The sequence below is a fragment of the Trichechus manatus genome, unplaced genomic scaffold (assembly GCF_000243295.1).
Source record: "Trichechus manatus latirostris isolate Lorelei unplaced genomic scaffold, TriManLat1.0 scaffold00232, whole genome shotgun sequence".
Taxonomy (NCBI): domain Eukaryota; kingdom Metazoa; phylum Chordata; class Mammalia; order Sirenia; family Trichechidae; genus Trichechus; species Trichechus manatus.
The window spans coordinates 2,498,374-2,510,894 of NW_004444168.1; the positions used below are offsets into that span (position 1 = coordinate 2,498,374).

General features: G+C 37.0%; 1 protein-coding gene across 1 annotated transcript; it reads right to left on the reverse strand.

Annotated features, from left to right (window-relative positions):
* Window positions 1-8,356: 8,356 nt before the first annotated feature.
* Window positions 8,357-9,428, reverse strand: LOC101350109 (olfactory receptor 51Q1-like). Its single transcript, XM_012559274.2, is given in 2 exon segments — window positions 8,357-8,724; window positions 8,727-9,428. Coding segments are annotated over 2 exon segments (951 nt in total). The 5' UTR covers window positions 9,310-9,428.
* Between the last annotated feature and the right edge of the window lie 3,093 nt (window positions 9,429-12,521).

Below are 12,521 nucleotides of genomic sequence, written 5' to 3' on the forward strand. Positions count from 1 at the left end.
CCTAGCCAGATATGATCAAGATGAGGGCAGAAATCGGACATTTTTCTTTTCCTTATTCTCGCAAAACTTATAGCAAAAATCCTGACAAATAGTAAGTTAACAGTAAAGGTTCAAGATTTAATGATATTTGAATGAAAATAAAACACATTTTTATTTTTATTGGTTAGATGGGGATTAAGAATATCCCTTAATAAAGAAAGATTATCCAAGAACATGCATATGAGTAAGGTAAGCATACTTGCTGGTGGCCCCAGGTAGTCATGGTTTGTACCTGTTAGCATCATTATTAATAGTGCCCCCTTTTACTCTTAAAAGTGACCTTCTTTAAGCAATAAGTTATATGCTAGATTTAATTACAAAGCAATCTTTTGTTCTGTAAGGAACCAGACTTTCCCCACAATCCACCATTCAATAGCCCCCGTCCCGAGTTTAGGTACCAGGAGACTCTAATGATGAGGAACAGCTAACTAAGTGACCTCAACTCAGGCATAGAGTAAAATATGGGCAACTTCCCAACACTCAGTCTTCAGATTCTAAGAATCCCAGAAAAAGCAATAAATTCCACTATAGTAGAATATCAGCTCCTGTTTTTAGATAAACACCCATTGCCAAATCAGTCTGGTACCACTGTGTCTGAACGTTGTTGTTGTTGTTAGCTGCCATCAAGTTGGCACCAACTCATGGCAACCCGTATCCTGGAAGGAAACATTGTCCAGTCCTGCACCATCCCCATGATCAGTTGCAGATCAGACAATGTTCCATCGTTATCCACGGAGTTTTTACTGGCTGATTTTCAGGAGTAGATCAGCAGGCATGTGTTCCTAGTCTTAGTCTAGAAGCTCCACTGAAACCTGTTCAGCAGCATAGCCACATTCAAGCCACCATTGACAGATGGTTGGTGGCTGTGCATGAGGTCTAGTGGCCAAGAATCGAACCTGGGTCTCTCACATGGGAGGCGAGAATTCTACCACTGAACCGCCAAGGCCTGAATATATCTCCCCATTTCTACTTCTTCTCCTTCCTTTCAGTTTTAAGTAACCTCATCGTGCCATGTGGTGCGTGTATTCTTATTTACTTCCTCACTCCATTCCTCACTTGGCCCAGTCAGCGTAAGTCTGGTTGGTCTTGCCTGCTTCTGCCTAAGCTTAAACCTTTGGTCAACCAAGGAAGATCATCCTTATTCTTAAACCACACAGGCCTTTGAACAGATAGGACTGTGCTGGATGATCAGTAACTGGTCTCAGGTCTTCAGCTTCACTCATTTTGGTGTCCTGAATGTTTCCTCAGCATAGATTGTTCTACCAACCTCATCCAGCTAACCAAGAGCATCTTTACAAGGTACCTTTGCAAGGTACTCAATCAGTTTAGAGCAGTAGTTTCCAAATTTTTGTTTAGGTACTTTTTTAAACAATTAAAGAAAAAAGAACAAGTATTTATATTTTTTATCATTAATTTACATAGATGGTGAACATGCATTTTGGGATATACTATGAATACAGTAAGTTTAAAATAAACTATTTTATCACATCTTTCAAAATCCAATGGAATCTAAATGCATAATGTTTTGATACTTGACATGCATTTAAGAATAAATGAACACATTCTTTAACAGCTATTTGACATCAGTCCATTTTCTCCTCAACTCAAATTTTTATTGTGCTTTTTCCTAAGAGTTTTAATTATATAATTTACTTTTATGTTTCAAACTATTTTAATGAGCTCCTATTATAATTTTTTGCAACAAAAATATGTACACACATTTAAATTTAATTTTTAAAAATTGACTGCAAATAGAATTGTTTTAAAAGTGTATTCTGCTCTGAATTATTTTTTATACTTATTAGTATACAGTTGATTAAAACAAAATAAGCATAAAACAAATTTTGATATATAAAAAGTAAAATTTTATTGGAAATGCATGTTTTAATGAGATACACGGGGCTTCTTTGGATCTAAAACTGAGTGTTTTTTTAGCAATGGAATGAGACATCGTTCGGTATCATTTCTATTCCTATTTATCTTCTCCTCTTTTTGTAAATGTAAACACTGAGAAGTTTGTTCACATAAATAAGAAGATGATATTGGGACAGTTTTATCAGAGCCTGTACTATTGCTTTTTCAATGGTTTTGGAACTAAATGACAAAAACCAAATGATGATATATTATTAAAAATTGTTTTTAATGACCTAATAAACCTTAAATCTACTGGTCCCCTCTTTACTTTTGCTGAAAGTAATGTACTAAAAAGCTATTTGACTTATGCTAGAGTATGTTATCCAGTTATTGGTGTCATTAACTTCGTCAGAATCTATGTATCTTGGGATGATTCAAGATGGCTTTGATAACTGTGCCTTCTCTTGTCCTTTTTTGGTAAAGTGAGAGAAATGAGATTGTGAAAAGGAAGGAAAAAAGGTGTAACAGAGATCCAGTAAACCAGATACATTCTCTGGCAAAGCATTTTAAGCAAAGAGAATATATGGAAATAGAATATCTAAAAATTTATTCCCTTAAAACTATTTGTGCTCAGGCACATCCTGTGATGTTTTCCATTTTCTCCAGGGATATATATAGTGTTTGAAGAGTAGTAATTAGATGCCCACCCATGACAGTTTCTGTAAAGTCAAGGTAACTGTCCTGGAGAAATCCATGTCAAATCTCACCGTCAAATGCAAGGGAAGATGATTTTTCCAAAGTGGTACTCAGAGAGTTGTGAATGAATATGTGTCTTTCACTGAAGATAGTGGTTTCTGACTTTATTTATTTATTCAGTTAATATTTTTTGTGCATTAACTAAGTGTCAGGTACTATTTAGCTTTTAGTAGGGTAGATATAAGAAGCTCTGGTGGCGCAGTGGTTATAGAGCTCAGCTGCTAACCAAAATGTCAGTGGTTGGAACCCACCAGCCCCTCTGCAGGAAAAAGTTGTTGCTGACTGCTTTTGTAAAGATTACAGCCCTGGAAACCCTATGGGGAAGTTCTATTCTGTCCTACAGTGTTTCTGTGAGTCAGAATCAGCTCGACGGTGGCAGGAGGGTTGATATACAATTATTGGATTTTTTTTTAAAGTTTTTATTATTATTGCTGTTTATTATCATTATCTTCATAAATCTGATTTTATTTGTCTTTGGGGGTTGGAAACATTACATATAAACTTACAGATATATTTTAATACATACGTACATAAAAAATATACAAATCTTAAAAAAAAAAGGACAGTCGTAAGTACAGTTTGCTGTAATTCAAATAATCGTTAAGTTGGGGACTACCTGCATTTGTGGTTTCCATATATTTGCTGATTTCATATAAGTGATACTATGCAGTATTTGTCCTTTTGTGTCTGACTTATTTTTGCTCAGTTTAATGTCCTCAAGGTTCATCCATGTTGTAGCATGCATCAGGACTTCATTTTTCTTATGACTGAGTAATGTTCCATTGTGTGAATATACCACACTGTGTTTATACATTCATCAGTTGATGGACATTTCGGTTGTTTCCACCTTTTGGCTGTTGTGAAAAGTGCTGCAACAAACATTGGTGTACACGTGTCTGTTCACGTCGCTGCTTTCAGGTCTTTTGGGTATATACCTAAGAGTGGAATTGCAGGTCATATAGCAGTTCTATGTTCAACTTTCTGAGGAACTGTGCCTCAGATAATCTTGATAACAATATTATACTGTTAGGTTTCTCATAAATGTGTAACTAGTCCTAATGTCAACTCAACGTCTTGACAGGTTACCCTAAATTGTGCGATTCCTTTTTGAAGTAAATCTAGCACCTTACAGAAAATCCATTAAATGTCACCTTGTACCAGACAATCAAAAACATTTTAATCATCTTTGTGGCGTCAGTGCACAGCATAGAATCTGCTATATAGTGGTTGCTCAATAAATGGTTTTCCAACAAATATTGCTGAATTAGATGTCTTTGTAATTTTTTTAATGTATAATTTATTAACACTATACTTTATGGAATGTACTTAGCAGGTTTTGTAGGTATGATTGTGGGCTCCATTCAATGCACTGATATCAATATCATAGGAGACAAGGTCAAGCATAGGGCTTAATGGCAATCTATCAGGGCTCACTAGGGCTTTAATCAAATTCCACACGTATTTATCAGTGCCAAGCATCTCTCAGTATGTGGCAGGCCTGTGCAGGCATTAGCAATGTATTGCCCTTAAAGAATACATAGGCTAGTTTGACATGGCCCTATTAATCAACACTTACTGGGTAGAGATTAATCAACACTTACTGGGTAGAGAGATTTGATTAGATTAGCTGTTAATTCATTCAACTATATCATCATTTATATCTCATTTCACCACATACTTCTAAGGCTATTATTAGAGATACTTTGATGCATCAAGGCAAACCATGCCTTCAGCATTCATATAATCTGCCAACCAGAAAATGTTATTAAAAAAAGAAAAATGATAGGGTAAATTTTAAGGATTTATTTATGGTAAAGCCACCTCCATGAGGCTGTATAGTTTGTCATTACATAGGTCACTGTTTATCAGCTCCTCCAACTATTTTTTCAGTTATCTTGGTCAAGTTACTTAAATTCTCTAACTCGATTTCTTTCCCCACTTGTAAAACATAGATCCTGAAAGAACATACCTCAAAGAGTTGTTTGGAGAATTAAATGAGATAATGGAAGATCTCAGGTCAGGCTTATTGGCAAATGAGATTCTGAGGTTCTGAGATTTGCATAAAAATCACTTGCCATTGAGTTGAACTCATGACGACCCCATGTGTATCAGAGTAGAACTGTGTTATTTTTTGATTTTTGAATGCAGCATGAAGAATAGATCTAAAGGCTTAAGAATGGATGTTTTAGTAATTCCCTGGGATAGGGAATTCCCCTTTAGGTTTTGACTATTGTAAGCAGATGGCTATACCACATAAGCCACAAGTCTAAAGTATGAACACGCATGAATAGACCTTGGATATATGATCAAGTCTCATTTTTAGCAGGGTTACTTTCACTGTCACCTCTTTTATCATAGAAATCATCATCTCTGGGGACATGATTGCTTAGCAGCAATTCTCAGGGAGAGATCCAGATTATTATGAATAGAATTTTTTTTTTAACAGTTGTTTAAGAATACCAGACTTAGAAAAATCCAAAATAATAGTTGCATCCTTTAAAAACTATTATCTTAGAATATTATCTAGTAAATTTCCTGGCCATCTTTTCACTCTCTCAGGGACTGTGATTTCGAGTAACAATCTCCAAATGACAAGATCACAGATGGTTTGCAGCCCTGTAAGGTTAGAGCTTTGCCAGGCAATATGGTAGTCACGTAGCCACACATGACTACTGAGCACTTGAAATGTGGCTAGTTCAAATTGAGATATGTTGTACACGTAAAATACGCACCACATTGAGAAAACTTAGAATGAAAAAATGTAAAATATTTCATTAATATACTTTTACACTGGTTATGTATTAAAATGATAACTTTTTAGATATACTGGCTTAATTGAAATATATTATAAAATTGTTTTCACTTTAGTTTTTAATGTGGCTACTAGAAAATTGTAACCTACATATGTAGCTTACGTCTTTTTTTTTTTTAATTGTGCTTTAGGTGAAGATTTACAGAGTGAATTAGTTTTTCATTAAACAATACCCATATTGTTTTGGGACATTGATTGCCAGCCCCCCAGCTTGTCAACACTCTCTCCTTCTCGACCTTGAGTTTCCCATTTCCATTCGTCCAGCTTTCCTGTCCCCTCCCACCTTCTTGTCCTTGCCCCTGAGCTGCTGTGTCCATTTAGTCTTGTGTACATGGTTGAGCTACGTGTATTATTGCTTGTTTCATGGGCCTGTCTAATCTTTGGCTGAAGGGTGAACCTCAGAAGTGAATTCAGTACTGAGTTAAAAGGGTTTCCAGGAGCTTTACTCTTGGGGTTTCTCCAGTCTCTGTCAGACCAGTGAGTCTGGTCCTTTTTTGTGAATTAGAATTTTGTTCTACATTTTTCTCCAGCTCTGCCTGGGACCCTCTGTTGTGATCCCTATCAGAGCAGTCAGTGGTGGTAGCCGGACACCATCTAGTTGTGCTGGACTCAGTCTGGTGGAGGCTGTGGTAGTTGTGGTCCATTAGTCTTTTGAACTAATCTTTCCCTTGTGTCTTTGGTTTTCTTCATTCTCCCTTGCTCCAGATGGGGTGGGACCAGTGGAGGTATCTTAGATTGCTGCTCACAAGCTTTTAAGATCCCAGATGTACATATAGGGCTTATTTCTTTTGGACATTGCTAGGCTATAAGTGAAATAATGGAAGCTAATAAGAAATGGTAGTGAAATAGAATAATGAGCTTCGAAGGTGTCTGTTAGTATTTCTTTGTTTACTAAATTCCATGGATTTAAAGTTGTGAAGTTGCCAGCATAAAGGGCAGAGAAAATAACAAACATCCTATAGCAATCTGCCGTATTTCTTAAGAACTTGAATATATATATATATATATATATACACACACACAGAAACACACACATACACAATTATATATATATATGTTGTTGTTTGTTGTTGTCAAGTCAGCTCTGACTCATGGCAACTTTATGCATAACAGAAGGAAATGTTGACCAGTCTTGCACTGTCTTCATGATCGTTGGTGTGTTTGAATCCATTGTCACTGCTATTATGTCAATCCATCTCATTGTTCCCCTCGTTTTTGCATATGTTCAATTGTGCATCCTCAGGCTACACTTAGGTATAGGGGTATTTTTTCCTCTGTAGGAGTTACTCTTGTATTTATCCATGTCTAGAATTTGCTTTTATCTTATGTCAAAGTTGCAGAATGATGCTGCCAGTTTTCCATATATCTTCATAAGAAACAAAACAAAACAAAAAACAAGTACCCCTCTCCACTTACACATAGTGAAGGTATTATTAGTCTGTTTGTAATCATAGCCCGTATTATAAAGGTGGCTGGATAATTTTAGGCAGAGGGAGGTCACACCTGAAGACTAATTGATCATAGGAATTTGTTGCCTGTGTCACATTTTTAAATCAAACAGATCTGCCATCAAAGAGTGGAAATGTATGCAAAAATTTAAAGAAAGAAACAGATTTTGCATGGTTTTGAGAGCAAAAAGATCTTTAGTCCTCTAAGACGACCTTCCTGACTCTCACAAGTTCTGTGAATTAACCTGAATTGCTGTTTTAAATCTATAATCAGAAGTAGAATCAGGAGGAAAAAGAGGGTTTGTAAATCTTCTTCTGGTTTGGTCTGAGCTTCATGACCTGACTTGATTATTAAAAAGAAATCCCAAGTGGCCCAAGTGAACGACTTTTTCTCTTTAAAAAGTAGAATTTCCATATCTACACAAGAGAACCAAGGAAAGATTGGGAGGAAAATCTTTGTGTGGCCAAAAAAAAAAAAAAATCAATGGTCCTTACGAGTCGGAATCACTCGATGGCAATGGGTTTGATTTGGTTTGTTGATCCTGAGCTATAACTGGGTAAATCCCTCAGAAAATAGTAGATAATGAAATTAAGGGACATCCCCCCAGCTATAAATGCCTCCCTCTGCGGTTTTCTCTGGCCCAAGTGTTTAAGGCTTTTTTTTTTTTTTTTTTTTTTTTAACTGTATGAGTATCAAATATTTTTTAAAAAGCAATTTGACAAACTTTGGCTTAATCCAAATGAGACACAAATTAAAATTTAAAAATTCTCAGATTAAAGAACTTCTTATTCTGTTTTGCTTATAGAGACTAACAAGCACTAAAAAATCTAAGATAGAAGAAATAAAAATAGATATCAGGTTAAAAATTCAAAATCATAAAAATGCACTAATAAAATGCTCTTATTAAGGCTTATAAGAGCAATAAAACATTTTAATATTTTGTAAGTAAATGCAGAAGAATTGCATAAGTTTTCAAGTTCAGTTAGTATTCCTAGTAGGGGCGAATCTTCAGAAAAATTAGACTAGCTTGACATTTTTAAAAAATTATTTGAACCTGTTTTTTTTTCATGATATTATCTCAGTGTGGAATATAATAGTATAATATAACATATTATTTTATGAAAGTCTTGGGTTTATTTTCTTACTAAAAATCTAATGATTTTGAGCTTCAATATTTCTTACTCTGTTTTCATTTTGTTACATAAGTTAAAATTGTTTCCATAAATAATATATGAGTTTATGTGAATGCATGACTATATGTTAAACTAATTTAGGAAAGTGTTGTCTTGAAAAAATAGAGTGAAATTTCAAAACTTGAAACTGTCTGAACTGTATGTGAAAAAAAACTCTTCTGCTTATTTTATAGTCTCCATTGTCCAATTCTTACTATACTCTTGCCTTAAGTCTATGATTCTTACTCCTGAGTAATTTAAAAAATTTATTCCCTCACCTCGGATGTCTATTTCTTTGGGAAAAGAAGTGCATAATTGCTTGGCGGATCTGCTTGGTTTTAACACTGTAAATTATGGGGTTCATCACAGGAGGTGTCAGGCGGTAGATATTGGCCATGATAACGTGGACCATAGGAGAGGTATGCTTAGTAAAGCAGTGAGTCATAGATACTCCAATCATGGGGACATAGAGGATCAAAACAGCCAGAATGTGGGACAGACAGTTATTGAAGGCACGGAATCTCTCAACCATGGAGGCAACACCCAGGATGCTTTCTAGAATCATTGTATAAGAAAGCACAATGAGCAATGGGTCCACCACAGTAATGAGCATCACCAGAGCAAATCCTTACCAGCTGTTGACCGGATGTCAGCACAGACCAGCCGAATCATATCCTGGTGGAGGCAGTAGGAGTGAGAGAGAAGGTGGGAGTGGCAGAAGGGCAGTCACTTGAGAAGGAAAAGGGAGGGAAGAACAGCCAGAACACAGCGGCAAAGGAGAGCTAAGCCAGTTCTGCCAATGACTTCACTGGTGAGGATGGAAGCGTAATGAAGGGGGAGACATATGGCCACATAGCGGTCAAAGGACATGGCCAGCAAAACAGAGGATTCCATGAAGGAGAATGTATGAATGAGAAATATCTGTGCAAAGCAGGCTTCAAAGCTGATTTCCCGGGCATTGAACCAGAGGAGCTGCATGACTGTGGGTAGGGTGGTGAGGGTAAGACCCACGTCAGTCAGGGCCAGCATGGAGAGAAATAGGTACATGGGCTGATGGAGAGATGGCTCTGTGTGAATGACAGCGAGGATGGTGGTGTTGCCCATGATGGAGATGATGTAGAAGCAGCAGAAGGGGATGGAGATCCAGGTGTGAGAGGCCTCAAATCCAGGGATGCCTGTGAGGATGAAGTAGAAGAGATCCTGGGTAGTGTTAGTTATCTGAGACATGATAGATGAATAAGGCTCCAGACTCAGGGTCTTTGCTCAAACAGAAGCAGAAACATTAGAAATACTCTTCTTGTTCCATAACTCTATCTTTAACCCATTTAATCTAAACTCTATCCAAATAAAGGGTCAGCGTTTTGGGGGGTAACTAAGGACAGGTTCAGTAACACCAATGTTGCCCTTCCTTAACCTATCTTATCAGAGGTTGCTTCCATACAACTGTTCTCCCCTTCAAGACTCAATACAGATTGTTTCATGGGAAACATTTATGTTTTTTCTCCTTCCATTTTTCTACTCTCATTCAGTAACCTGAAATCTGCCTTTCAATAAAATCACACTACCAATAGTGTTCTCACAAAGACTTCAAATGAACTCGTAACTGAAAGTAATGGCTAATGTTGCACTTCATCCTCACTGAGTTATTTATATCAGTATGTCCTTCTGAATTCTCCTTTGGCTTTTATAACAGCATTTTCACCTTATTCCAATTCATCGTCATCTCTTCACTATTGCTTCTCTCTTCATCATACACTAAGGTCACTATTCCTTAAGGTTAGTCCTTATTTCTAGTCTAACATACCACTTTTTATTTTCATTAGTTAATGTCATCTGATACCATGGATAGAATTTCTACAATATAAAAAAAATAACTGGAGGCAAAGGGCAGGTGCACTGGAAAAGAGGGAGAGAAGAAGGAGAGGGACCAGTCAGAAGGCTATTACAACAGCCCAGGTGAGGACAATCACGTTTATTTAGTACTTTCTATGTTTGGGCACCGTTTGAAGTGTGTTACCTGTATTAATTCTCTTCATTCTCTAACAACAGTTATCATCCCTCTTTTTTTTCTCTTGTCATTGACAGAGGAATCTTACCTGTGGTTTCTCGTGTGTGGTGCCCTCATCACTAATTGTGGCCTGTGTTTTATCTTCTAGGCAGAGGGGCAGGTGTGTTATAACCTTTAGCATATCTCTAGGCTGGAGGGTGGGGAGGTGTGGCACGTTCCTTCAGGATTACCTGAAGAGGTATCCTGAGACCTAGGGTCCCGCTGGTAAGCTGGTGAGTCAGCTTTGTCAGTAAGAGCCTTTGCTAAATTCCAAATGGATTAAGAAGTTAAATGTAAATCAGTAACAAAATGTGTAATAGAGAAAACAATACTAGTATTTAAATCTCTTGTTGAAATAGCTCTCTAAATTTTGCAAAAACGGACAAAAATCACCAAGGTAAAGACAAGTGGATGTGAATACAGAAATATTAAACGTTTCTCTATACCAGAAAAATGAGGATGAACTTTAAAAGAAACTTCAGAAAACATTTATTACAGCATGCTATACCAGTGCTGGTGAGTGGACTCCTACTCGTGGCGTTCCCACCTGTGTCAGAGTAGAAATGTGCTTTATAGGGTTTTCACGTGCTGATTTTTCAGAAGTAGATTACCAGGCATTTCTTTCAAAACGTTTTCAGGTGGATTTGAACCTCTAACGTTTTGTTATCAGACAAGCATTTGCACCATGCAGGGACTCCAAAACATGCCAGAGAAGGCATTAATATCTTTAAAAAAATTAAATGTATTGATATTTATCAATATTAAGACCATGATAGATTAATGGGAAAGAATATGACAAAATTCATAAGAAAAAAGAAATACAACTATGTTGTTGCTGTTAGGTGCTGTTGAGTTGGTTCTGAAATATAGCAATGCTGTATACAACAGAATCAAACACGGCCTGGTCCTACACCAGGCTCACAATTGTTGTTATGCTTGAGTCCATTGTTGCAGCCATTGTGTCACTCCATTTCATTTAGGATCTTCATCTTTTTCGCTGACCCTCTACTTTACCAAGCAGGAAGTCCTTCTTCAGGGACTGGTCCCTCCTGATAACATGTACAACGTAAATGAGACAAAGTCTCACCATCCTTGCCTCTAATGGGCACTCTGGCTGTACTTCTTCCAAGACAGATTTGTTCATTCATCTGGCAGTCCATAGTATATTCAATATTCTTTGCCAACACCATAATTCAAAGTCATCAATTATTCTTCGGTCTTCTTTATTTATTGTCCAGGTTCACACGCATATGAGGTGATTGAAAACAGCATTGCCCGGGTCAGGTCCACCTTAGTCCTTAAAGTGACATCTTTTCTTTTGAACCCTTTAAAGAGATCTTTTGCAGCAGATTTGCCCAATGCAATGCATTGTTTGATTTCTTGACTGCTGCTTCCAGTGGTGTTGATTGTAGATCCAAGCAAAATGAAATCTTGACAATTTCCATATTTTCTCCACTTATTATGATGTTGCTTATTGGTCCAGCTGTGAGGATTTTTGGTTTTTTTATGTTGAGGTGTATTCCATACTGAAGGCAGTGGTCTTTGATCTTCATCAGTAAGTGTTTTAAGTTCCTTTCACTGACAGCAAACACAGTTGCGTCATTTGCATATCACAGGTTGTTAATGAGTCTTCCTCCAATCCTGATGCCACAGTCTTCTTTATATAGTCCAGCTTCTCAGATTATTTGCTCAACATACAGACTGAATAAGTATGGTGAGAGGATACAACCCTGACACACACCTTTCTTGAATTAAACCATGCAGTATCTCTGTGTTCTGTTCAAACAACTCCCTCTTGGTCTAAATGTAAGTTCCTCATGAGCACAGTTAAGTATTCTGGAATTCCCATTCTTGCAATGTTATCCATAATTTGCTATGATCCACACAGTCGAACGCCTTTGCATAGTCAGTAAAACACGGATAAACATCTTTCTGGTATTCTCTGCTTTCAGCCAGGATTCATCTGATATCAGCAATGATATCCCTGGTTCTACATCCTCTTCTGAATCTGGCTTGAATTTCTGGCAGTTCCCTGTCAACATACTGCTGCAACTGCTTTCGAATGATCTTCAGTAAAATTTTACTTGTGTGTGATAGTAATGATATTGTTTGATAATTTCCGCATTTTGTTGGATCACCTTTCTTTGGAATGGTCGCAAATATGGATCTCTTCCAGTCAGTTGGCCAGGTAGCTGTCTTCCAAATATCTTGGCATAGATGAGTGAGTGCTTCCAGTGCAGCGTCTGTTTGTTGAAACATATCAGTTGGTATTCCATCAATTCCTGGAGCCTTTTTTTTAACCAAGGCCTTCAGTGCTGCTTGAACCTCTTCCTTCAGTACCATTGGTTTTTGATCATATGCTACCTCCTGAAATGGATAAATGTACCAATTC